The 25773-nt window shown below is 32.0% G+C and overlaps 3 protein-coding genes across 4 annotated transcripts; 1 reads left to right on the forward strand and 2 right to left on the reverse strand.

Annotated features, from left to right (window-relative positions):
* The first annotated feature begins 1583 nt into the window (after positions 1-1583).
* On the forward strand, positions 1584-2627 carry LOC112420928 (uncharacterized). The gene has a single exon (XM_039832797.1). The coding sequence runs from the start codon at positions 1584-1586 to the stop codon at positions 2625-2627; it is 1044 nt and encodes a 347-aa protein (XP_039688731.1).
* Positions 2628-10502: 7875 nt separating this feature from the next.
* On the reverse strand, positions 10503-14218 carry LOC25493629 (uncharacterized). Of its 2 annotated transcripts, XM_039833748.1 has the most exons (5): positions 14081-14218; positions 12396-12618; positions 12013-12128; positions 11325-11819; positions 10503-11057 (listed from the first exon to the last, which is right to left on the reverse strand). In XM_039833748.1, the coding sequence occupies exons 2-4, from the start codon at positions 12522-12524 to the stop codon at positions 11336-11338; spliced, it is 729 nt and encodes a 242-aa protein (XP_039689682.1). In that variant the 5' UTR covers positions 12525-12618; positions 14081-14218; the 3' UTR covers positions 10503-11057; positions 11325-11335. The 2 variants fall into 2 exon arrangements, with proteins under 2 accessions (XP_039689682.1, XP_013457649.1); XM_013602195.3 differs by having other exon boundaries at positions 10503-11819.
* A 3123-nt stretch (positions 14219-17341) lies between these two features.
* Positions 17342-18881, reverse strand: LOC25493630 (MYB-like transcription factor ODO1). The gene is made up of 2 exons (XM_013602196.3): positions 18567-18881; positions 17342-18133 (listed from the first exon to the last, which is right to left on the reverse strand). Exons 1-2 carry the CDS (start codon positions 18827-18829, stop codon positions 17578-17580), a joined length of 819 nt encoding a protein of 272 aa, XP_013457650.1. The 5' UTR covers positions 18830-18881; the 3' UTR covers positions 17342-17577.
* Positions 18882-25773: the final 6892 nt, after the last annotated feature.

The following is a 25773-nucleotide window of genomic DNA, read 5'->3' on the forward strand; positions in this document are numbered from 1 at the left end:
TTTTCAATTTTAATTTTGTTATAAATATTAATATTGGATGTCCAAATAGCAAATGTGTTAGTGGGCCATACTACTAGGTTTTGGGCTTAGTTCATAAGCTACTCTATTTCCCTATAAATAGAGCTCATTTGTAACATTGATACACACTAGTGAATAAGAATATTTCTCTCTTCTTCTCCTTCTCTCTATTACTGTCTCTATTTACTTATATTCATAACACGTTATCAGCACGCTCTAATCACTAAAAAGGTATTAATATAATATATTTCCCTAATTCAAACGTGAATAGGATCATTAGATATTTTTTTTGTTGTGCCTATTTAATTGTTATGATAATTATACTTTTGTATCGATGATTTTAGGTCACTGTTACAATTCCATCAATTGGAATCAGGACCTAATAGATACACATCATTGTTATTTTGCAAATAATATAGTGTTTATTTATTTTAATTCAACATACATGCATCCTTGAAGGACCGCTTAAAAGTAAATAAAGAAACTCTAATGAATTCTTGAAGAATTCAATACTAATGCATCCCGGAAGGATTGCACATAATTTTCTTAATGAATTCCTGAAGAATTCAACGGTAGTACTAATGCATCCCTGATGGATTGTACAAACAAATTTTTTTTTTAATGAATTCTTGAAGAGTTCAACACTAGTACTAATGCATCCCTGAAGGATTGCACAAATAAAATTTATTAATGAATTCTTAAAGACACTACTGCATCCCCGAAGGATCGCTAAAATTAAATATTTTTCTAATAAATTCCTGATGAATTTTAAACATCCCGAAGAATTGCACAAATAATTTATCAAAATTAATATGTATTTCTTGCAGAACTCAAGAATTTACTAAGTATACATCCCTGAAGGATTGTAAAAATACTACAATTTTCATTATCATTATCGTACGCTTGTTCTTAATGTTCATTTTTAGTTATATTTTAATTTCGTGATGCATAATATATGAACGTACATGAATGCTACTATTTTAACAAACAACACGTGAGTCTAACATATCAATTTTTATAGATAGTTTACAATACTATTGTGAATTTTATGCCCCCGTGGAAGGCACTGTTCTGTAGGCTTGTGAATAAAAAATAGTATCTCTTCAATTTTTTTTCTTTAATATCTCTCAAATTTGTAGTATCAAAAGGGTCATGCGTAATTTTTCGTAACAAATTATAACACATAACTAGGATTCTCTAAGATTGGATAATCATAATATTAGACACGTATTAAGAGATAGTCCTAGTTAGTTATAATACTTAGAGCTTATGGAATAAGGGACTTTAAATCCGGATACGTTGTTGCATCAGATAATCACTCTAGGACGGAGGGAATTTTCTTAAAGCCTATCTTTTCCGGAAAATTGTCTATCAAAATAAATTCTATTTTACGAAACAAATTAAGTTTTTATATTTCATAATAGTCATGCTCCTTAATGTTTTATTAGTTATGTCTTAATTATTTTTCACATGATCAATCTACATAATAGTTTCTTCTATTTTTTTTTCTAACTCTGTTATATTTTATCTAACTTGATTAATTTTATAATTTGATGATAGTAAGAATGTCAAATCTGTCAAAACTCCATTTTGAGGCCCTAAAAATTTCTGGACACAACTATTTGACTTGGGCCGTAGATGCTGAAATGTACTTAGCTGCTGAAGGAAATGTAGATGCCATAAAAGAAGGAAATAAGGCATCCGAACAACAAAAAGCAAAAGCATTGATATTCCTTCGTCACCATATTAATGAAGCACTTAAGAATGAATACCTCACTGTGAAAGATCCACTTGTGCTCTGGAATAAACTAAAAGATAGATACGAGCACTTGAAAGCCATTATCCTCCCAAAAGCTAGGTATGATTGGATGCATTTGCGCTTACAGGACTATAAATCTGTAACTGCCTATAATTCTGAAGTATACAAAATTACTTCTCAATTAGAATTGTGTGGTGAAAAGGTAACAGATGCGGATCTCTTAGAAAAAACATTTTCAACCTTTCATGCATCCAACATGCTCCTGCAGCAGCAATACCGTGAAAAGGGGTTTCAAAAATACTCTGATTTAATTTCTTGTCTTTTGGTTGCTGAACAAAACAATGAGCTTCTAATGAAAAATCATGAAGCTCGCCCTGCTGGTGTAGCTCCATTCCCTGAAGCGAATGCATCACAACACAACCATTTTGGAGAAGCTCGTGGTCGCGGTCGTGGTCATGGTCGTGGTCGTGGTCGTGGTCATTCCCACAATCCTAATGGAAAATTCAAAACCCCATTTTTCCACCAGAAGTGGAAAAATAATGAAAAGATTGAAAAGGAAAAAGGTGGACAAAATAGCAAAACAAATGAAAATATATGCTATCGATGTGGTGGCAAAGGTCATTGGTCTCGTACATGTCGTACTCCAAAGCATTTGGTTGACCTTTATCAGCAATCACTGAAAAACAAAGGAAAAAAGGTTGAAACTCATTATGCTTATAATGATGGTGATGATGCTGATTATGATATTTATGGTGACCTGGATACTACTCCTTTGGATATTGGTGATTTCTTTGAAGATCCAAATGAAAAAATTGATCATCTTATTGGAGATGGAACCGTGAAGAAGTAGTTTTTTTTTATGATAGTAATAAAGTCTTATGTTTTAGAAAGTTTTGAATTTCTCCATGTTAAGTGTGTCTTTGAATTTCTCAATATTATTGACAATAAAAGTTATTTCCTCGTCGTTTAAACAATTTCTTATCATTCTTATTCTTTTTTTTTTTTATAGAATGAGTAGCTATGGAGAAATGTGTCTCGCTGATAGTGCAACTACCCACACAATTCTCAAAGATAAAAAATATTTTTCTTACCTATTAAAAGGAGAATCAACCGTTAATACCATATCTGGTACTATAAAGATAATTGAAGGCTCCGGAAGAGCTAATATATCATTATGTGGAGGGACAAAATTATATATTAAGAATGCGTTGTACTCACCTAAGTCTCATAGAAATTTATTAAGTTTCAAAGATATTCGCCTAAACGGATACCATCTCGAAACAAGAAACGAAGTAAGTGTTGAATATCTTTGCATCACAAAACATGACTTAGATAGAAAATGTGTATTGGAAAAACTACCTACTTTTTCCTCTGGATTGTACTACACCTACATTAGTACAATTGAAGCAAATGTAATTGTAAACCAGAAGTTTACAAATCATGATAATTTTGTGGTTTGGCATGAACGGTTGGGCCATCCCGGATCTATAATGATGCGAAAAATAATTGAACATTCATGTGGTCATCAATTGAAGAGCCGGGAGATTCTTCAATCTAATAAATTTTCATGCACTTCTTGTTCACAAGGGAAGTTAATAACTCGACCATCACCAACAAAAATTGGAAGTGAATCTCTAAATTTTTTAGAACGCATACATGGTGATATTTGTGGGCCAATACACCCACCGTGCGGACCATTTAGATATTTTATGGTTTTAATCGACGCATCAACAAGATGGTCACACGTTTGTTTATTGTCAACTCGCAACCAGGCGTTTGCGAGATTGCTAGCTCAATTAATTAGAATAAGAGCTCACTTCCCTGATTATCCTGTAAAGAAAATACGTCTTGATAATGCTGCTGAGTTTTCATCTCAAACATTCAATGATTATTGCATGTCCATTGGAATTGACATTGAACATCCTGTAGCACATGTTCATACACAAAATGGACTTGCAGAATCATTTATTAAGCGTATACAGTTAATTGCAAGACCACTTCTCATGAGATGTAAACTCCCAATTTCCACTTGGGGACATGCAATTCTGCATGCTGCAACATTGATTCGCATCCGGCCAACCAGTTATCATGACTCTTCCCCTTTGAAATTGGTTTTTGGTCAAGAACCTAATATTTCCCATCTGCGAATATTTGGATGTGCGGTGTATGTTCCAATTTCTCCACCACAACGCACTAAGATGGGTCCTCAAAGAAGGTTGGGAATATATGTTGGATATGAATCTCCATCTATTATAAAGTATCTCGAACCCACGACAGGAGATTTATTTACAGCTCGATTTGCTGATTGTCACTTTGATGAATCAAATTTCCCAACATTAGGGGGAGAGAAAATGCAGCTGAAAAAGGAGATCAGTTGGAATGAACCTTCATTGTCTCATCTTGATCCTCGAACTAAACAATGTGAACTGGAAGTTCAAAAGATAATTCATTTGCAAAGTTTAGCAAACCAACTGCCAAATGCATTCACTGATCCAAAAAGTGTGACTAAATCATACATACCAGCTGCTAATGCTCCAATAAAATTGAATGTTCCTGTTTGACTATCTCATATTGCAAACGAGTCTCAACCACGCATGAAGCGTGGCAGACCAATCGGTTCCAAAGATAAAAATCCTCGTGCAAGAAAAGGAGCTAAAAGAAAAGACGGCCCAAATGAGGATATAGAAACTTCAACAGACCCTTCTGACATAATCAATATTTCAGTTCCAGAAGAAGCTGATCAGGTACCCGACATACATGAAAATCAAGAGATCTCAATAAATTATGTCACTAATGGAATACAATGGAACCGACATGAAGTCAACGTTGACGATATTTTTGCATATAATATTGCGCTAAATGTAATGAATGATAACGAGGATCATGAACCAAGGTCTATTAAAGATTGTAAACAAAGCGAGAATTGGCCAAAATGGAAAGATGCAATTAAAGCAGAATTATACTCGCTCAACAAGAGAAAAGTCTTTGGACCTGTCGTCCGAACACCTAAAGGAGTGAAACCAGTTGGGTATAAATGGGTGTTTGTGCGAAAACGTAATGAAAATGGTGAAATTGCAAGATATAAAGCAAGACTCGTTGCTCAAGGATTTTCGCAAAGACCTGGGATTGACTTTAATGAGACATATTCACCTGTAGTTGACGCAACTACTTTTAGATACTTAATTAGTCTTATAGCTTATGAAGGGCTAAATTTGCATATGATGGATGTGGTTACTGCCTACTTGTATGGCTCACTTGATAGTGACATCTACATGAAGATCCCTGAAGGATTTAACTTACCTGATACAAATAGTTCAGGATCTAGGGAAGACTACTCCATAAAATTAAATAAGTCTCTCTATGGGCTAAAACAATCTGGACGCATGTGGTATAATCGCCTCAGTGAATATTTGCTAAAGGAGGGATACAAAAATGACTCTGTTTGTCCATGTATTTTTATGAAAAGATCTGAAAATGAATTTGCTATAATTGCTGTCTATGTTGATGACATAAACATTATTGGGACTCCCGAAGAGCTTCCAAAAGCCATAGATTGCCTGAAGAAAGAATTCGAAATGAAAGATTTGGGAAAGACAAAGTTTTGTCTCGGATTGCAAATCGAACATTTAAATAATGGAATTTTTCTGCATCAAGAAACTTACATAGCAAAAGTGTTAAAACGTTTCTACATGGACAAATCTCATCCATTGCCTACTCCAATGGTTGTTAGATCACTAGATGTGGAGAAAGATCCTTTCAGACCTCGAGAAGAAGGTGAAGAACTACTTGGTCCTGAAGTACCATATCTTAGTGCAATAGGAGCATTAATGTACCTTGCTAATTATACGCGTCCAGATATATCATTTTCTGTTAACCTATTATCAAGATACAGTTCTTCACCTACACAAAGACATTGGAATGGGGTCAAGCATGTACTTCGTTATCTTCGAGGTACAATGGATATGGGTTTGTTTTATCCTAAAGTACCCAAACTAGAATTAATTGGTTATGCAGATGCAGGTTATTTATCAGATCCTCATCATGGTAGATCACAAACAGGTTATTTGTTTACAAGTGGAAATACAGCAATTTCATGGAGATCTGTGAAACAGACAATAACAGCAACATCATCAAATCACGCGGAACTTTTAGCATTACATGAGGCAAGTAGAGAATGTGTTTGGTTAAGATCCATGATTCAGCACATCCAAAAGAATTGTGGTTTATCCTCCGGAAGAATGGATGCAACAATAATTTACGAAGATAATACAGCATGCATCGCTCAGTTGAAAGAAGGATACATTAAAGGAGACCGAACAAAACACATTTCTCCAAAATTCTTTTTCACTCATGATCTTCAGAAGGATGGTGATATCAGCATTCAACAAATTCGGTCGTGTGATAATCTTGCAGATGTTTTTACAAAGTCGCTCCCAAGTAAAGTTTTTGAGAAACTTGTACAAAGAATTGGTCTTCGCCGTCTAAGAGATATTTGTCTTCATGAGGGGGAGAAATAAATGTGTTCTGCACTCTTTTTCCCTTCACCAAGGTTTTATCCCATTGGGTTTTCCTGGTAAGGTTTTTAACGAGGCAATTCAAACTCAAAAGGATATTGTACTCTTTTTCCTTCACTAGATTTTTTTTCCCACGGGGTTTTATTTTAGTAAGGTTTTAATGAGGCATATCCTCGATGGACATCCAAGGGGGAGTGTTATAAATATTAATATTGGATGTCCAAATAGCAAATGTGTTAGTGGGCCATACTACTAGGTTTTGGGCTTAGTTCATAAGCTACTCTATTTCCCTATAAATAGAGCTCATTTGTAACATTGATACACACTAGTGAATAAGAATATTTCTCTCTTCTTCTCCTTCTCTCTATTACTGTCTCTATTTACTTATATTCATAACAAATTTATTTTTTTAGGGGAAATTTTAATTAATTGTTATCAATCCTATTTTTTAGTATTATTAAATTAAGTACTTAAATTAAATGGATGGGTAAGATTGAAATTTTTTTTTTTTTTTTTTGGTCAAGTAGCCTAGTGGCTAGAAATTCACTTTTTAAAGTAAATAAGTGGGGTGTCCGGGGTTCGAACCCCGACCCCTGCATATAATTATGCATTGTCCCTGCCAACTGAGCTATGCTCACGGGGACGTAAGATTGAAATTATAGATGATATTAATGTATTGATTTTTTTTAATCCACTTGGGTTAGCACACTGGCATTGGCTTGAGACGTGCTCCTCTAAACGTTTATGATTAGATTTTTCCGATGTCAATTTTGAAGAGTTAGTTTTGCTTCGGCGAGACCCAACAAGTAGACGGTGGAGTTGAATTATCTATATTAATCGATTATTTGGTCAGATTCTGGGTTTTGAAAGAAAAAAAATGTTTGATTTATTCAGCCGCACCTAAAAAAATATTGGTTACATCTAAATTTAATAAAAATTAAAGATTGACTCGGAAAGTCTTTCATTAATACTCTATTGCATACATTAGCTTTATGAATTTTGTTTGTGTAAATTGAACGTGAACCTAAGTTTGCATACACATCGTTTAAAGTTATAATTTTTTTTTTTTTTTTTTATAGATAGACGAAATGGCAAAGCCATTATAAACTCACACACATAAGTGGAGGTACCGGGGTTCGAACCCCGGTCATGGCATCTGGCCTAACAATTTCGGCATTTTGCCAGTTGAGCTATGACTTCTGGAAATGTCTATGCTATTCTGCATTTTGCCAATTTCGGCATTTTAAACTTTACAAGAACTGCATTTACGTATGTCTATGCTATTAATGTTTACATATGTTTAGAAATTCAAATTTCATGTCAACCGACTTTGCGTAAGTGTATGTGGACTAAGGTTACGTATGATTACATGAACATTTTAAACTCCAGATTTGAGAACATCAAAATATTGGCTTAAAGTCGAGCAACAACTATTGAGATGCGAGTAAGGGACGGGGAAGGGTGCTTGCAAGCAGTTTGACGTTCAAGTCAGCATGAGAACAAAGAGTGAGAGATAAAAATGGATAGATATTACCTTTAGGTGTGGTTCGAGGACCTATTTATGCTACTAATAGTATACTTTTATACTTAAATTAAAAATATAATAATGTTGGACGAAGAAAGTATACAATGACACATTAATCAACACATCTATTTTTAGACTAAATTACTATCAAGAGTTTTAACGTTATTGAATTATGACCTCTTGTTAAGTTGTAAGATATCTCAACTATCTCAAAATATGAAGTGTTTTAAAGCAAATATACATGATGATTATTATTATCACCAAATCAGCAATGCTACTGTAGATTGCTCATAAGGGTGGTCAGTAAATTCATAAATATTATTTTGTCATGTATATTAAGACATTATTTGGTTTGCCACATGTTAAAGTTGGTGAGCACTTTTGATTTGCAATATCTACCAACGTGTACCGCAAGAAATTCATGGCGACATATATACAAATCTATTCTAATATATATAAATATGTTATACATGTAACATAGCTAATAGCCACAATTATTACCATTTTTAGAGGTAAAGGACAAGTAGCAAATGTTAAGCCAACTCAAGAGAAGATAAGAGAAGACACCAATAAATAACCATACTTGTAGTGCACAACACTTCAGTAGAAGTTATGTCGATAATAACAAAAACACTTCAGTAGAAGAGAAGTCAGAAGTACAATCCTTATAGGCTTTATTAGGCCACAGGTTGGGATTAGTTTGCTATCTAATCGCGTTGTTTTCTTCTTGGAGTGTTATCATATGCATTATTGAGCATCATTAATTAATGGAGACATATTTGCTCCTTTAATCTATCATGATTAAGAAAGTTTCTTGAATCGCAATTCGTTGTTTACTAAGTGGAGGAGACACTGCTTTAAAAGAAGTTTATGTCACTTGCCAAAAAAATGATGATAAAGTGATTAAATAAAAAGTACAGTGTTAAACCTTAAAATGTGTCATTTTTTTATTAAAAAAATAAATAAAAAGTGTTATTTCATTATTTGTTAAGGGTTAAAAAATTCAAAAGTTAATTTGTGCCAACATTCAAGACTGGTACTGTGAATGCGAATTTTTTAGCTTGGGAAATTTTATTATATTAGTCTACTTCGAGCTAGTTGAATTCACTTGGATGAAAAGTTCTTCCAAGACATTACCCAATTACCTAACTATACAGAATTTTTCGTGTTGTTTTTTCAAAGAACTGGAATAAATTCACTGAGTTATGAGTTATTGATAGTTAACCCTTTTCATCATACGATCAAGCTGAGAAAAGGACTTAATAACTCAGTTGTGGGTCCTGGACTAAAACAAATAGCGTCTACTACAAAAGATTTAAGTACTAAGATTCTTTTTTTTTTTTTTTTGAAAAAAAAGTACTAAGATTCTATGAAAGTAATGGATAAAAATGATAAAGATAAGTATATACTTGAGTGTGTCAAAAATAATTGTTACAACTAGTATTTATAGAACTCTAATTGTGCCACGTTCACGACCCACACACATTATCATGGCTAACAACACACAAATTAGTTGAGTTACAACCCAAAATCACTTGCTTCGACTGGTAGATTAATTGTTCGTTGTCCACATTCTCCATATCGCCCTATCTTTAAAGGAGTGGATGTAGTTAAACTTATATCTTGCCTAATCAGAAGAGTTGAGTCAAAATCCACTATTTCAGCTAACTGTGGTCATGTTCTCACATCTAGGGTGTTCGCGGTGCGGTTTGGATCGGTTTTGAGGTAAAATGTCAACCGATTCAAATAAAAATCACATGCGGTTCGGTTCGGTTTGGATGAGTATTCTAAAAAAATTCGAACCAAACCGATCCAATTATATGCGGTTTAATTTGGATCGGTTTTTGGATGTCCAAAATGCAAAATATATTTTAAGGAATAATTTTTCTTTATTAATATTAATATTACAGAAACAGGGTAAAATAATAGGTTTGATGCAAAATATATTAAAAAAGATAAAATTATAGTATGAAAATTATCGATTATTTTTTAAACATATGAAGTAATAATAATATAGATTAAATTAGTGCAATATAAGATTAAAATTTAACAAACAACATAATAATGCAATATATAATACTAATAAAAGAATAAATAAGTATTAATATTTATTTTTGCGGTTCGGTTCGGTTTGGTTCGGTTTTGAAAAAGTGATCCAAAATCCGATCCGATCTTAGCGGTTTTTACAAAACAACATCCAAACGCATCCAAATATATTCGGTTTTTTGCGGTTTTCGGTTTTTTTAGATCGATTTGCGGTTTTAGTTTGGATCGGTTTGGATTTGAACACCCCACATCCTAAGGGAGTAATCTTCCCTCAATTACACTCACAGTTATAAAATAGAGTGTATGTGTCATTAAGACATATATCTTAGGAGAAGTGTGCCATTTAACAAAATGTAGCTTCTCTGAGACTCCGACAGTAACAAGTGGTGAGGGATTGTGTATTTCAAAGTAAAACATCTAATATTACTTTGACATTTCACATTTGTTTTATGACTAGCGCACACATAAAAATAGAGCTATTGGAAGAAAGTGTGTGAACTATGCAGCATTTCAATAACTTTTGGTTTGCTATTATTATTTTTATTTGGCTCTCTAGGAAGGAAAGGTTCACCTGTACATTCTTTAAAGACATTCTTTAAAGAGTGGGGTGATGGTTGGGGTGGGGAGTTAAGGAATGGAGTGATAAAAAGGTTGATGGTTCTATCATCACCTACAACATAACTCTAAATAGACTAACATACTAAATTTTTCATTCTAAAAAAAGAGTTAAAACTCACATAAATTTGAGCTCATGATATTTTGTCACATGTACATATTTGACCTCTCTAACCCTGATCTTTGAAGCCGTTTTCCCTCACCACCAGATGTACTTATTCGTATACTAATGAATATGTTCCTTCATCCCTATAGTTTGCAGTGTACTTGACTCTATCTCGTTGATACAGTAAACCCAAAATCATGAATACCGAAGAATTGACAGTCCAATAGCCAAGCACAATTATCCTCCCAAGAAGGAATAAAGCCCATGTCATTTTTTGCCATTTCTGCTATAGGTGTAATGTCCGGTGTCCCATTCCAGAAGTGCTTCTACCAATGATGTTTTCATCCAACCATAGGCTACTCATTAGAGAGACCTGTGACTGCAAATGCTATCTAGCAAAAGGGTATCTTCTCCAAAAGAATTTTAAGCTGGGATAACTTTGAATTCTCGTCTGAAACCCTCATGAAATTTAACCTGTTCATTTCAACCTCTTTGTACCAACAAACAGAATGATAAATCTATAGAAAACCAGAAACTTTTTATTAAAAAGGGTTTCCATTGGTTAATAGCTTTTGAGACAAATCATAATGAAAATCCAATATCCATTTCATAAAAAATTGGGATGAGTTCCTACAAAAAGTATTGATAACTATTGACCTCGTGCGTATCAGAAAAAATAATGCATCCTACGTTAGATTGGGATGTAAAGAGACCCAGAGCAGAAGAAAAATAATAAATCACCTTTCAATTCATCAACTAAAACCAGGCGGTAAATCAGGGTCTTCATCACTACAATTAGCTACAGGATTGTGCTCCGGGTCTTTCGAAAATCCAGGTGGTGGAATGTTATGATCATCTTCACCAGGTGTATCCTGAGACAGGTGGGAATCTTCCTTGCACTCTGTGGTGGATCCTTGCCTCTGAACCTGTGCCTTCCCTTTATCCCGATCGTCGTGATTGTTATTATTCAGATGATTCGGTAAGAGAGTGAAACCAGGCGGCTCTTCAGGCTCATTTTCATACAAAGTATCATCATTCTCAGTAGCTGAAGCTGTTTCACCTTGACACTGAATTGACATTGCATCAGATGTTGATAACAGAACCTCATCTTTCCCTTTGGGGTTCGCCAGTTTATCGTAGACAGATTGCACCGTTTCCACGATTTCACCTTTCATGCCATCACTTGATCTAATTATTTGCCATAAACTATCCGATATGTGGCTCATTACATTCTCACTGAAAAAAAAAGGAAAATAAAATACAGTTCCCACATAAACATAAACTCAATTGACCCAACTACTTCAAAAGAGGGTACACACAGAGTCGCAACATGGTTGAAAGAAAATGCAATCTGAGTAAGAATATCAAGAATCAAGAGTACAAGTGTGTAAATGCAATTTACACAGATACTAGGTGGGGGAAAACTTACCCAACTTCTTCATATATGACATCGGAAAGTTGTCTAGGTTTCATATTTTCTGCTCCAGCACGATTGAGCGCTTCCGACTGTTTCACAATTGAGATAATATGTTGTCGCAACTCTTCCTGTAATGAATTGTCAGATTCAGAATTCTAGTTGGTATTTTTTTTTTAAATTAGAAAACTCCAATCTCATAAACCAAATAAATGGTCCGTTACAGAAAGCCATAAAACTCAATAACAAATACCAATATTACTTCAAATATATCATAAGTCAGATTGAAAATATTATTATCATATCCATAGCCTAGTTAGACCGTTAGATATAAATTACATCAAAAAAGGCATGAATATGTAATATGATATAAATAGGGAATTTGGAGTGAAGCATACATTGTCCTTGAGTTTACGAATGATCTTTAAACGAAGCCTGTCGAAGTCACCGTCATCCTTGAGTTTAGTGATAACCTCTTCTTTGCCAACCACAACTTCTCCTTTTTTGCTGCTTCCCATCACTCGCATTCCTCCTCTGTTGTAGCATAAACTGACCCGTCTTTCTACTTTCTTCTGCTCAATCTGTCAAACCCCCCTCCTTCTGCTACAAATACGAGAACTCCTGCACAATTTAACAGAAGTAAGTTATAATAATGCTGGAAAAAGATCGGTGCTAAGATTATAATTCATATAGGAATTTTTTATATTTAGTTTTTCAAGATATTCCAGCTAATTTTCACTGCTTTTGTTTACAGCTAGCACATCATGTCATATATATGATACTTTTGTCACTAACTAGAATCAATCCAATTCCTTGCTTAAGAGATATTTCAAAATGGTCCATTAGTACCGGTGTATCACTTAAAGTGGCACATCACCACTTTAACTGAAACTAATTGAGTGATTAACTTGATCAACGTTTTGATTAGTCATAGACTATTTTGGAATATTGATAAAATAGGTGAACAAGTTGATAAGAGTACTAAATTTGAAGTACCCAATTGAGTGTTTTGTATTTACACACAATTATTTGTTCAAGTGTCTAATTTGTAAGGCGCAACGTCTCTTGATGAGCAAGGGCTTAATGGTGAAAGTCAATTAGATTCAATTCCAGGTGAATAATGTCAAGGAAGCTATAGCTAATAATTGTAATTTGGAATTTCTCAGACATGTAGGTTAGAGCCTTAGAGGTCATGTAATTTGAAAGGTCGCAGGCTCTTCGATTTGAAAGGTCGCAGGCTCTTATCATGTATCATAGAAGCTAAACTTAACCTTCGTGAGGAAGATCATTTACTTGGTTATTGAAGCCAAAATCATCCAAAGGATCTTCTTTCCAGGTTTATACACAAGAACCAGCTATTGGCAGTGCTTGATTTTATCTTCTTTCAAATTTACGGTTCTTGGAAAAAACCTATCTCAACTCTTCGCTTAACATATTATCTGTACACTCAATGAATTGGCTACTAATTACTGCATTAAGTTCGTCCAGAAAGAGGAGTAAACTAAAAATGTATGACATTCAGTTTTAATTTCACATGCCAAGAGAATCTCTAACTCAAACTAACAAAATTCTGCCATTGTTTCAACAAAGATGGCCTGGAAACTAACAAGATTATGCATGCGGGTCTGAATTAATTACAAGAGCTGTTTAATAAAAAGTAGAAACCGGGTCTGAATTAAAAGAGAGTACTTAAGTCAACCTAAAATTGAACCAGGCAACTAGCTCAAAGATAAAAAATTTGGTTTGAAAGCACTTAAAACACCAACCATCATGTGTTATATCTTGGTTTATGATTAATATGATTTGGTTTTCTTAATTTTGGTGTTAAAACACATCGAACAACATGATACATTCTCAGTGGAGTTCTGTAAAAGCATAATTGAATAATCAAAGAAAGATAATGTGGCAGTGTTATCACATATTATTGTAAAAAATCCAAAATTTCCAGGTCTACACAACAGAAGGATAATATTTCAGATTAAATTCATATATGCAACCTCAAGAACAACTTAATTTTTCTGTTGAAGTGGAATTGGATCATTCAAACCCTAACAATTTGAAGGTGGAAGATGAAAAAACGTACCGAATCGAACTATATGAGGACGAATTTGGATTCCGACAGTGAGGAGGAATCACGGCGGAGCAAGGCGGTGACTGGAGCAATACGCATACGTTGGTTCAAAATAAAATTGTTTGATTGTTTCGACCATTTCACCAAAATTAAAAAAGTAAATAATTTTGTATTAAAAACAAAAATTACATCTTTTTTAGGGTAATTAAGAAAAATTATATGCTATTTAATAAAATTATATTTCATTAAAGGTATAAGAAAGATAAATTAAATGTTTAAAATATATATACATATAGGGATAGGATCAAATGACACCATGGTGTCAAAATTAGTTTGACACCAAATCTTATCCATTCATTTCATTTAATCCAAAGGCTTAAAACTATCACCAAATTAATTAACATACATCAAATACTCTCTATCACTTAATTAAGAAACATATATATCATCATTAATTCATAATCAAATAATACATTCTTGTTTTTGGTAGATTCAAACCCTTTTTATTTTCCCCTAATTTTTTTCTTTTGGCCATAAGCACAAACTCAAACTTTATAATTTTTATAAAATCATGATAAATCTTAATTCAGTTAAACATGAGACACAACGAGTCCTCTAAAAAAACATTAGACCTTTGAGTGACAAAATAATCTAATTAGCATGAACAATTCAAGAATCATTTGTCGAACTTGTTGATTTTTTTTAATACAATTTACTTAATTATTAAAAAAATATGAGTATATGAGATAAAGACAAAGAAATATCATTGATGGTGATGATGACTCAAACAACCATAGGTATATGAGTTCAACCATTCATTTTATAAAAAAGTTTAGAAAAAAAGTTTGAGTATGATTATAGAAATCTGGGAAAATTTATAAATTTGGGGAAATAAAAAAGATGAACAAATAAATTTGGGGAAATAAAAATGGAATGTTTGATTATAAATTAATAATGATAGATATGTTTCTTAATTAGGTGATAGAGAGTATTTGGTGTATATTAATTAATTTGGTGATAGTTTTAAGCCTTTGGATTAAATGAAATGAATGGATGAGATTTGGTGTCAAACTAATTTTGACACCATGGTGTCATTTGATCCTATCCCATATATATATATATATATATATATATATATAAAGTAGTAATAAATTGTTAGAGTATAATATGAAAAATCATTTATTGATTTTGTAAAACTAATAATTCGAGGCAAATTTTTTCTTTCTCGAAACCATTTATATTTTAGGACAGAGGGAGTGTGTTAATTTTTATCATCCCCCTACGCAGCTTCCCAACCATATATATAAAAGAGGATCGAGAACGAAGAAAAAATTAACGAAATTTTAACAAGCTTAGAGAAAGAGAATCCATAAGGAGGAAAATTATTAAGGATGAGTAAATATGTATTATTCAAGCCAAAACTGAAATTTGCAAAGCCAATATGCACAACGATTTCCCTCACCTTAAATATGGTTGAAACTGGCAAGTCAAAGTTGGTAAAATATGATTGTACGTCATGTCAAAAGTAATCATATAAAATAAAGACTTTAGAGTCACTCTCCGCCACATCTTTTGTGACTCTATTGCCCTAAGCAATCTCCATTTCATGCTACATAGCTCACATCTCGGCAACAACAAGAGCATCCAAATTACCATTTTTCCAAGCACATCCTTTGCTCCAATGTTCTTACAAATCTCTTAAAAGGTCTTCACACCTAACAATATATGAATTCTGCTCTTCTTCCAACACAATTTGCTCATTTCCAACCAAATTTTTAAAATTGTTCCTGCGTGAGTTAACTCACGCTGCGTGTCGTTTTAAAGGTCAGACAGAACCCTATTTTCTCATTTCCCATCTAAAATCTCCAAAATCTCTCTCAAATCACCCAAATCCAAATTCCTTCAAGTTCAAATCAAACAACATTCCAATAACAAGTAAGTTTTCATAATCAAACACCATTAACCTTTTTATGTTTATATGTTACATTTTTCCTCTTAAATTAGATTTTTTTTTTTAGTTTTAGGATTTTGTTTAAATTTTGATTTTTTTTTTTTTTGCAAAAAATGATTCAATGTTACATGTAAATGACTGATATTGCTGAATTGTTTAGATGTTTGCATGTTTATGTTGTAGTTATGAGTTTTAGGGTTTATGTATAATTTTCACTTCCAGTATTTGATGAAATGTTTGAATGAGTTTTTCATTGATTGTTTAATTTTTTATGATGTAGATTTGAAACAATGGTCGATTTGTTCAGTGTTTGCATACACTTCAACGGTGGAAATCTTTTGTTCAAGGTTCGGTATATTAATATCACGTTAAAAGGTCTAAAGAATCAACCGAATGAAATCAACAACGAACTCAATCTCGGAGACACAAAGAAAGTGGAATGGGTGTTTCGTGGCTCAATCAATCCTCGTTGGCCTGAAAAAATTGAAAGAATAACATGATACATTTTTTTTTTTTGAATGAATGAATGATACATGAACATATAGTTATGTTTTTTTAAATATCACACACACATATATCCTTTGAGGGGTAAAAACAGGCAAAACACCATATTTTTGAGTTAGTGTTTTTGTACATAATGATAAATGAATATTTTTACTCGTTTCTCTTCATCATTCCTTTTTTTTCAAAGCATTTCCCTCCTCCTCCTAAACTCCAAAACCTGTAAGTTATAATCACTCTTCAACATATTTTTAAAATATATTAAATCCGTTATTTAAATTCGAAAATAATTAAAAATTCATCTCATAACATAGTTTTTTTATAGAGATCACTTCATCATTCTCTATATACTTTATCAATTTTTTTTTGCACTTTTTTATCTCTTCTTTTTCTCTCCTCTTATTATCTATCATTTTTCTAGACCTCTTTCACTCCTAGTATCATTTTATGGGGCACCATTCTCGCATGATTTTGTAAAGGAACTTAATAACATAGTTTAATAACAAAAGGTTAAGAGTGGGGGCGACATCACAACAAAAAGAAAATGTATAGTTTTTGTGCACATGACAAACAGTATGTGTAACACTTATATGTCTCTGCTTCAATTCATTTCATTAGCATGTCAAAATGTTATTATGACATCAGCATATGCGCCCCAACATCTAATGTGACAGAAAATAGAACCCTCTAATGAAGAGAATACAGCAGGATAAATAATCACATAAGATTTTTCCATTATTTTCAAATTAAACATCTTTGTACAATATATTGATGTTAGAAAAGAAACCTCTAATAATCTTACTTTGACATTTCACTTTTTCATGCCACTAAAGTACACATAAAATTACACCAATTAATTGGAAGAAAGTATATTTACTATGTAGCATTACCATGATTTTTGGCTTGCTATCATTTTTATGATTTGGTTCACTAGGAACCTCATAAGAGGAATTTCAAGAACATTTGTGAAACACTAACTAAATAAAACTCAACACAGCTTTAATTTGAGCTCATGGTATTTTTTTTCACAAGCCAAATATACTTGCTTATTCATATGCTAATGTTTATTTTCCTTGATCCCTATAGTTTGCAGTGTACTTGACTCAATCTCATTGAAACAGTTAAATCCAAAGTCATGAATACCAAAGTCCTGACAATCAAATAGCCAAGCACAATTATCCTCCCAAGAAGGCATAAAATTTATGTCATTTTTTGTATTTTCTGCTATAGGTGTAGTGTCCATTTCCCAAAGGGCTTCCACCAATGGTGTTTCATCCAACCATATACTATTCATTAGAGAATCGTCACTGCAAATGCTATCTAGCAAAAGTGATTCTTCTCCAGAAGAATTTTCAGCTGGGGATGAGCTTGAATTCTCCTCTGAATTGACAACCCCATCAGTTTCCTTCACTTCATGATTGTTGACAGGCTGTGAAAAATTTTCTGCAGGGGATGAAGTACTACTATCATTGGATGATGCTTGTTTATTCAAAGGTTCATGAGTAATGGGATCAATTCCCATCTTAATGAGCTTTTTCTTGATGTGTGTGTTCCAATGATTTTTAATCTCATTGTCTGTTCTCCCGGGTAACCGTGAAGCAATCTTCGACCACCTGAGACAACAATCAACTATATATCAAAATCCCTCACTGACGTAAGAAATTAGTCTATGCAATTGCGCACGGACGAAAACCATATTTATAAAAAAAAAAATTAATACTAGAAGATAATTATGCTATAATATATAGAAATCTTTAAATATATGTCCATATAATCTAGTAAGCAAAACAAATATTCAATTGCTTATGCCACAAGAAAACCCTGTCTAAGACATGATACAAAATGCCCACCTACTTTTAACATCAATTACTAATTTAGACATGTTAATTGAAGGATTTGCTAGTTAAATGATTAAAAGAGAAATGATTTTTGACCTCGGAATTTTAGTGTCAAATGATGTCATATAGAGATAAACATATATAATATCGTTCTGATGTCCTTATTTTGATGTTCAAATAACACAGCTGAATAAGATAAATAGAAAACCTGTTGCCAAGACGGGCATGGAGATCAATAACAAGCTGCTCCTCTGCTTCAGTTAAGAGACCTCTCTTTAAATCAGGACGAAGATAATTAGTCCAACGAAGACGACAGCTCTTACCGCAACGCCGAAGGCCGGCAAGTTTAGGCACAGCACGCCAACAACATTGTCCATTGGTAAGAATAAAAGTGATGAGTTTCTTGTCTTCCTCAGCTGTCCATGGACCTTTCTTCACACCAAGTTTGTCACAACAAGGTTGTCTCCCCATAACTCACGACCAATGCAAGTCCTTCAAAGTAATGCAAAAGTAAAAGTCTCACCAACACTGTCTTTATATATAGCCCTCACCTTTTTCTATTGTAATTAATTAAATCATAAGTAATAAAAATGTGCATAATTAAAAAAATTATAAAGTTTTTAGGAGACAATGATAAACAGGAGAAGGTTGGAGGGGTCCACTATGGGTTGTGAAAGGTATGTGGGAACTAATATAAGGAATTCTGGTGTTTCCTATCTGCGCAAAATTGGTGATGCTGAAAGATGTGTGACCCAATAGCATGGATTTGTGTAAGGTTATTTATATCTTAAAAAGTAAAAAAATAATATTAATGCGTGAAATGATTATGCTTTTTTAACATTTTGCCATTACATAGACACTGCCATGATTTCACTCTTACTCAATCATTTCGTCATCACTACGTATTGTGTTCTTCATGATATGGTGAAGGTGATTGCTAGAAAACTCTATCTATGTTCTTCATGAACAAGGTAACCGGTTGATTTTATGAAACTCCATGATAACTGATCCTACGTTGGTGAATTAAAGATGTTTATTAACATACAAAATTTAATTACTTCTGTTTTTATAATTTTTTAATACTAATTTAACATAAATGTACTCAATAGTATAATTTTTTTCTTCTATAAATAAAATGGCAAACACCACCTAAAATATTGTGAGGGTCTCGAGTTCAAACTAGTGTAAATATATACTACAATCTAATAATATTGACATTTTCAGATGAGCTAGTTTTATAAAACTAATGTGAACTTTTAAGAGCAAATGATCATTTTTGTTCCTGAATGTATAACAAGTAGCCACAATAGTCAAGTCCATCAATGTAGAGAAATTACAAAAGTGTCTGATTGTGTATTCTGTTAGTCAACATGATTTCTGACATTAAAATGTTTCCTTTAACACTATAACCTTGGAGCTTTTGGAGGGTTGAAGTGTGGTGGGATAACGCGAAGACAATTTAAACTTGAAGTAGGCATGAAAGATGTAAACATTTCTTAATCGAAAATATGAACATTTGTTCTCGTCAATGACTATTTTGACTAAAGAGTGCATAATCAAAAACTATTTTTTAACTTCTCTATATTGAGAGGAAGTTTTGATTACTCGTTACACATTCGGGAACAAAAAATGATCATTTACCTAAACTTTTAAATATAACAATTTTAAAGTCAATTTTTGCTCTGTTTTCAACTTTGGAAATTATAGCTCTTCATAGCATATCCATGAAACTGACTATCATTAATACGAGTTGCGGAAATTTAATAACTTATTACTGTGCCTAGCGTATATGTATGACCGCATTTATAAGTAGTTTAGTGTGCTAAAGACTTTAGTTTATTTGGAATGAATGGTTTGAGACTTAAGATTAATTTTATTAAGTCAGAGTTTTGGAAAATAGCTCATCTAGATATGTTAGTAGATATTGAAACTGTCATCGGTGTGAAAATCAATTTGGCTATCTCTTATGACTTATGAGCGTAAGCCTATATATATGATTAAGTTTTACGTGAAACATTCCAACCGAAGACTCACTAGGTCAATACAATCAACGGCAAAGCAAAATAAGCCTTCAATACTAATAGGAGTCATTCCAACAGAAGAAAAGCCCCTAATCCTAACAAAGTTAAGTGAATACTAAAAATAGTAATCATTTATTTGTTTTTATCTTTCCATACATAACCAAAGAACAAAAAGGATTCTTCAAGAGTCTAGCTCGGGTTCTAGAAGTGCATGATAAATACCGTCAAAATACTATTGAAGAAATTACGTCAGGTACTCTAGATACAAAAGTATGGAAAAATGTCTATAAGGACCTACCCTAGTCTAGAGTAGCTAGATGGGGAAGTAAAACCATCTTTGTATCAAGAGGCCAAATATAAAGAAATAAGATAAAAAAAAATATAGAGTGTCGTTTTGATAATTTTTATTGTTAGTAAAAATTTCGTTGTAGCCGCTTAAAAATAAAAAATGTCAAAATAAAATACATATATGAAACAAATGAGTATCTATTAATATTTTCATTTTTATTCGATGGACTAGTGTGACTTCTTAAAAAAATGTATTTCTACTAATTTTTGATAAATAGATTCATTTATGGTAGCTAAATATATAGTATTATTAGATAATTAATTACCAGTCCTCATGAGTTTAACTTAGTTGATAAAGACAGTGCATAATATTCCCTAAAAAAGGACAATGCATAATATATGCAAGATATAGGGTTCAAACCCCAGACAACACAAAAATAAATAACTAATTACTAAATATACTAATCTATTTAAATATAAAAAATATATTTTTTGGGTAGCTAAAAACTACCCCATTAACACACATCGCTTCGTCGCTGACTACAATACATTATTGTTTCATAGTCGAGCAATTCTTAACACAAAAATTTGGACATTACATTTAGGTCATATAAAAAAAACAAAAGTAATCTCCATGAGATTAACTCAGTTGCTATGGATATTGCATATTATATGCAGAGGTTGGGGTTCGAACCTCGAACCCTAAACACCCCACTTCTCCACATTTGCATGTGTAAGTTTTAGTCACTAGATTACTAGAAGAAAAAAAAAACAAAAGTAGAAAAATAATAATCAAACAATATAGTATACTTTTTAAATAATTACATGACGTGTATTTCTTTTTTCCTAAAAAAAAATGATGTGTATTTTTTTATGTGTGAATGTAATGTGTTTACCCAAGAATTATTCTTCCCTTCCTTGAAAAAAAATGAATTATTTTTCCCCTTTGATAACTTTTCACTCCACGGTAATTTACTCGATGACACTCATAAGTTTCATTTCCACGAATTACAACCTTCTCAATAAAAGTATCAATGTTATGAGTAAATAGAGAGTTCATGCCAAAAGACTATTTCATTAAGTAGGAGAGCTCTTAGTCTCATATTAACCATATATGTTTAGACAATTCTTACTTACTAATTTGATTTTGTGTAGTGAGTTAGGATTGATATCGGATTCTATCCTAAATACGTTAATTAGCTATATATGAAATGTATAGCTTTTTAGGACTAAGTGTGAGTATTATGGTATTATTTTAATAAAAGAATGGACCAAATAGCGACATTTGTGTTCCTTTAAACCTAACATGCAATATAATGGTTTGATTAATCTTGTTTCAATAACCATTTTCTTTCCATTATACCAAACTATTAGATAGTGTACTACTTAAAGTCATGTTAGGAAAACATCTAATGTGAACAAACAGAAATTTAATTCAGTTGAACAAAAATGTTATTTTTCAAAGTAGCATAGTAATCATCTTATAGTTGCCCACGACAAAATTGGACTTCGTTTCGATTGGTCAAAAAAGAGTTATAAGATCACTAGGAACATGCATGAGTGTTTTAGAGCATCCACACATCCATTTTTGAGTTTTTAAATGGATCTCACGTGTACACGTTACTTATTTATAATTTTTTAATAGTAGTATCTAATAAAAACTCAATCCCTCCAACCTAATATCTCACAAAAAATTCTTAAATGGGAGTAATATATAGAGGTATTTTTTTTACGGAGGGTAATACATTATTAAAACTCCTTAAAATTGAATGAGCTTGTTTGTAACATGAATATCTGGTTATTTTTATCTCAATATATCATCAATGTTGTACATGATGATCAGTTGAAATGAGTTCACGAGAGTTAATAGAGGAGACTCTCGCATGTGAAAAAAAAAGAGTATATATCTTAAAAATATCATGCTAACAAATATTTCAAAAACATTGTTTAACGATCTTATCATAAAAATATAAACCAAACACATGTGAAAATAACATACACATTTTTCTAGTCAAAATTTGTCATTTTTTAATCTTAACTAAAATCTTAAATGACAATTGTTAGCATTTTTCAAAAATATATATCTTATTTGTTAATTTTTTTTTTTTCAGATCTTCTCCTTTCCAAGAATTTTCTCATAAACAAATTCCATAATTTAATCATTAAAACTGAATGACTTGTGTCTAATCATATCCAAGCATCAAATTTAGAGGGCAACGTGTCTAAATCGTATTTGAATAGAATATATATTGACTTGCAAGGCACTATAGTCATAATTTTTAGGAACTCTACACGTATAATTTCCCCATATTGAAGAAGAAAAATATTTTAAAGTAAACATGAAACAATTGTCGTATAATGTTCCGGGGCTAAACTATTTTATACACTTCCCCGACATATCTTGTTGTGTTTATTAAATCAATAAAAAATACCATAAAATGTAGAAGTTCAAAACAATACAATTGAAATTGGCCAGCAAATTAAGACAGCAATTCAGTTACATAGGTTAATAATACCACTGGTCACTTACTACTACTCATTATAGGAGTTAGGTACGAAGTAGTTGTGTGTTATATATGCATGTAGCAATTATGTATAAACTAATTAATCGTGTATGTCATGATATATTGGATATATTGCTTGCAATGCAAGTTGGAGCTGTGTCCGCACCATACTGTAGCAGTTGTGAGTTCATTGTCAAATTTATTTACTCTACGACGGTTAATCTCCAAGCATCTTCACATCACGGTTGTTACTGTGAATTTCTTTCAATTTGAATTTTCTTTGTTTGTAGCTGTCTAAATTGTTCTTGGTTGCACGATATACAAGTAATTCACTTTTTTTACTCTTTGTTGCCTTGAAAAACACATGACAAACAACTTTAGATGTGGTAAAATTTGGGACCGAGATCGTCTACATTTGGGACCGGGATCGTCTACAGTAATTAATATATGCAGTTTTTAGTAATTTATCTCAATCGTTAAAATTGTTTAGTTCATATTACACACTAACCCTAGACACTTGATGCGATTCGGCTCTGACTCAAGAATTAGACGACTAACAAGTTATTGGATAGTCCTCAATCTTTCAATGTAATTTGTTAAACCTAAAAACACCACCCAAAAAAACATAATGAGTCAAACTTAGTAGCATAGAATTTATATGAAATCACTTTGACATTTTCAACCATGTCAGTGTGCTATGCATGAAAAAATTCTCTCTAAATTTAAAAACAAGTCTTACACTTATAATACCTTTAACCATCATAGAAAATCTCAACCGAAGAAATAAAGCACAATCTTTATAAAATAAACTGACATTGTAAGCTCCAATACCAACAATCAATTATTTCCGTCAGCATAATCTTATACATTCACTTTATTGTTATACTTTAATTTTAGAAGAAAAATTGTCTCATGTTTATTTAATTACCTATGGTCTTTGATATAGACCATATATATATATATTCTTATAAAAAGGACGGGATGAAGTATATCGTTATTGGTTTTTTGAACGTGAAAAAATTCGAGACAGGTTCTAAAATATAATTAAATTAAATGTGTTTACAATCTACTAAGCTCATTATATGATCATCAATTTAAGCTTAGCATTTAAATGTAGTGTCCGAGGTTCGAACCCCAACCCATGCATATAACAATGCATGTCCATGCAAATGAGCTATGCTCACAGGATGGCTTAACATTTTTTTATAACGATAGAATAATGATTAATCTCTCTTTCTTTTTTTGACGCAAATGATCAATCTTACTTTTTTTACGAATGATTAATCTTTTTTTATCGCACGAATGATTAATCTTGTTAATTGAAGAATTTTTTTTTATTTTATATTTCCCCGTCCACCTTATATATTCCCATTTAAGCTTACATCTGAAAGTAATTATTTTAAATAAGTGTGTAATTAGTGGTAATGCAGTCGTCACTAAGAGGAACACTACGCAAACTAATTAATTTCAAGGAAAAGTGACGTGACTAATTAAAGTTGCACTTATAGTGCCAATAACTTAGGTGTGTTAGTGCACCCTCTTATAGTCCTGTGCATGCTTGAGAAGGAGGTTACTAGATACTTTCAACATGAAAGTTTGATTAGAGTTCAGACCAAAACAACAAAAATTTCAACAACGTAATTGGAGGTCAGAAGACGAGGGCAAGACAACATTCATGAATCATAGAATTTTGTAACAAGGCTACTCATATTTTAGTCTTCTATATATGTTGATTTGGAAGGAAAAAATTTAAGGACAAGCTACGTAGTACGACTTTAATGTTCAAACTAATAAATTCAATCAAGTATTCCCACATCAAGACAGGATTCATTACATTAAAAAAAAAATCATATAAAATGCGTAAACAGTAAAGAAAAGACATACATGTTAAATGAATTTAATCTCGTCTCAAAAGTTAACTCAAATAATGAGCGTACTCAAACATATTTATACATCCAACAATCATAAAATTTGAATAATGAAAGATTTCAATACAACTTTAATATCAATATTAATGCTTAGTGTAAGTCTTGAGTCTAATTTTCACATTACAATCCTTAATATGACTCTTCTTTGATATCATCGTAACTGAGCTTGAATCTCATCTCAAAAACTAATTTAAATTTGTTAACAATGTACTTCTTAAGCTGATATAGAAGATAATAGAGTTGTTCAAATCCAAACCGATCCAAAATAAAACCGCAAACTGATCCAAAAAACCGAATATATTTGGATCCGTTTGGATGTTGTTTTGTAAAAACCGCTCAGATCGGATCGAATTTCGGATCACTTTTTCAAAACCAAACCAAACCGAAACGCAAAAATAAATATTAATACTTATTTATTCTTTTATTAGCATTATATATTGCATTATTATGTTGCTTGTTAAATTTTAATCTTATATATTGCACTAATTTAATCTATATTATTATGACTACATATGTTTCAAAATTAATCGATAATTTTCATGCAATAATTTTAAATTTTTAATATATTTTGCATCAAACATATTATTTTACCGTGTTTGTGTAATATTAATATTAATAAAAAATTTATATTCTTCAAAAAAGAGTAAATAAAAAATATATTTTGCATTCTGGAT

This window comes from Medicago truncatula, chromosome 4 (assembly GCF_003473485.1).
Source record: "Medicago truncatula cultivar Jemalong A17 chromosome 4, MtrunA17r5.0-ANR, whole genome shotgun sequence".
NCBI classification, from domain to species: domain Eukaryota; kingdom Viridiplantae; phylum Streptophyta; class Magnoliopsida; order Fabales; family Fabaceae; genus Medicago; species Medicago truncatula.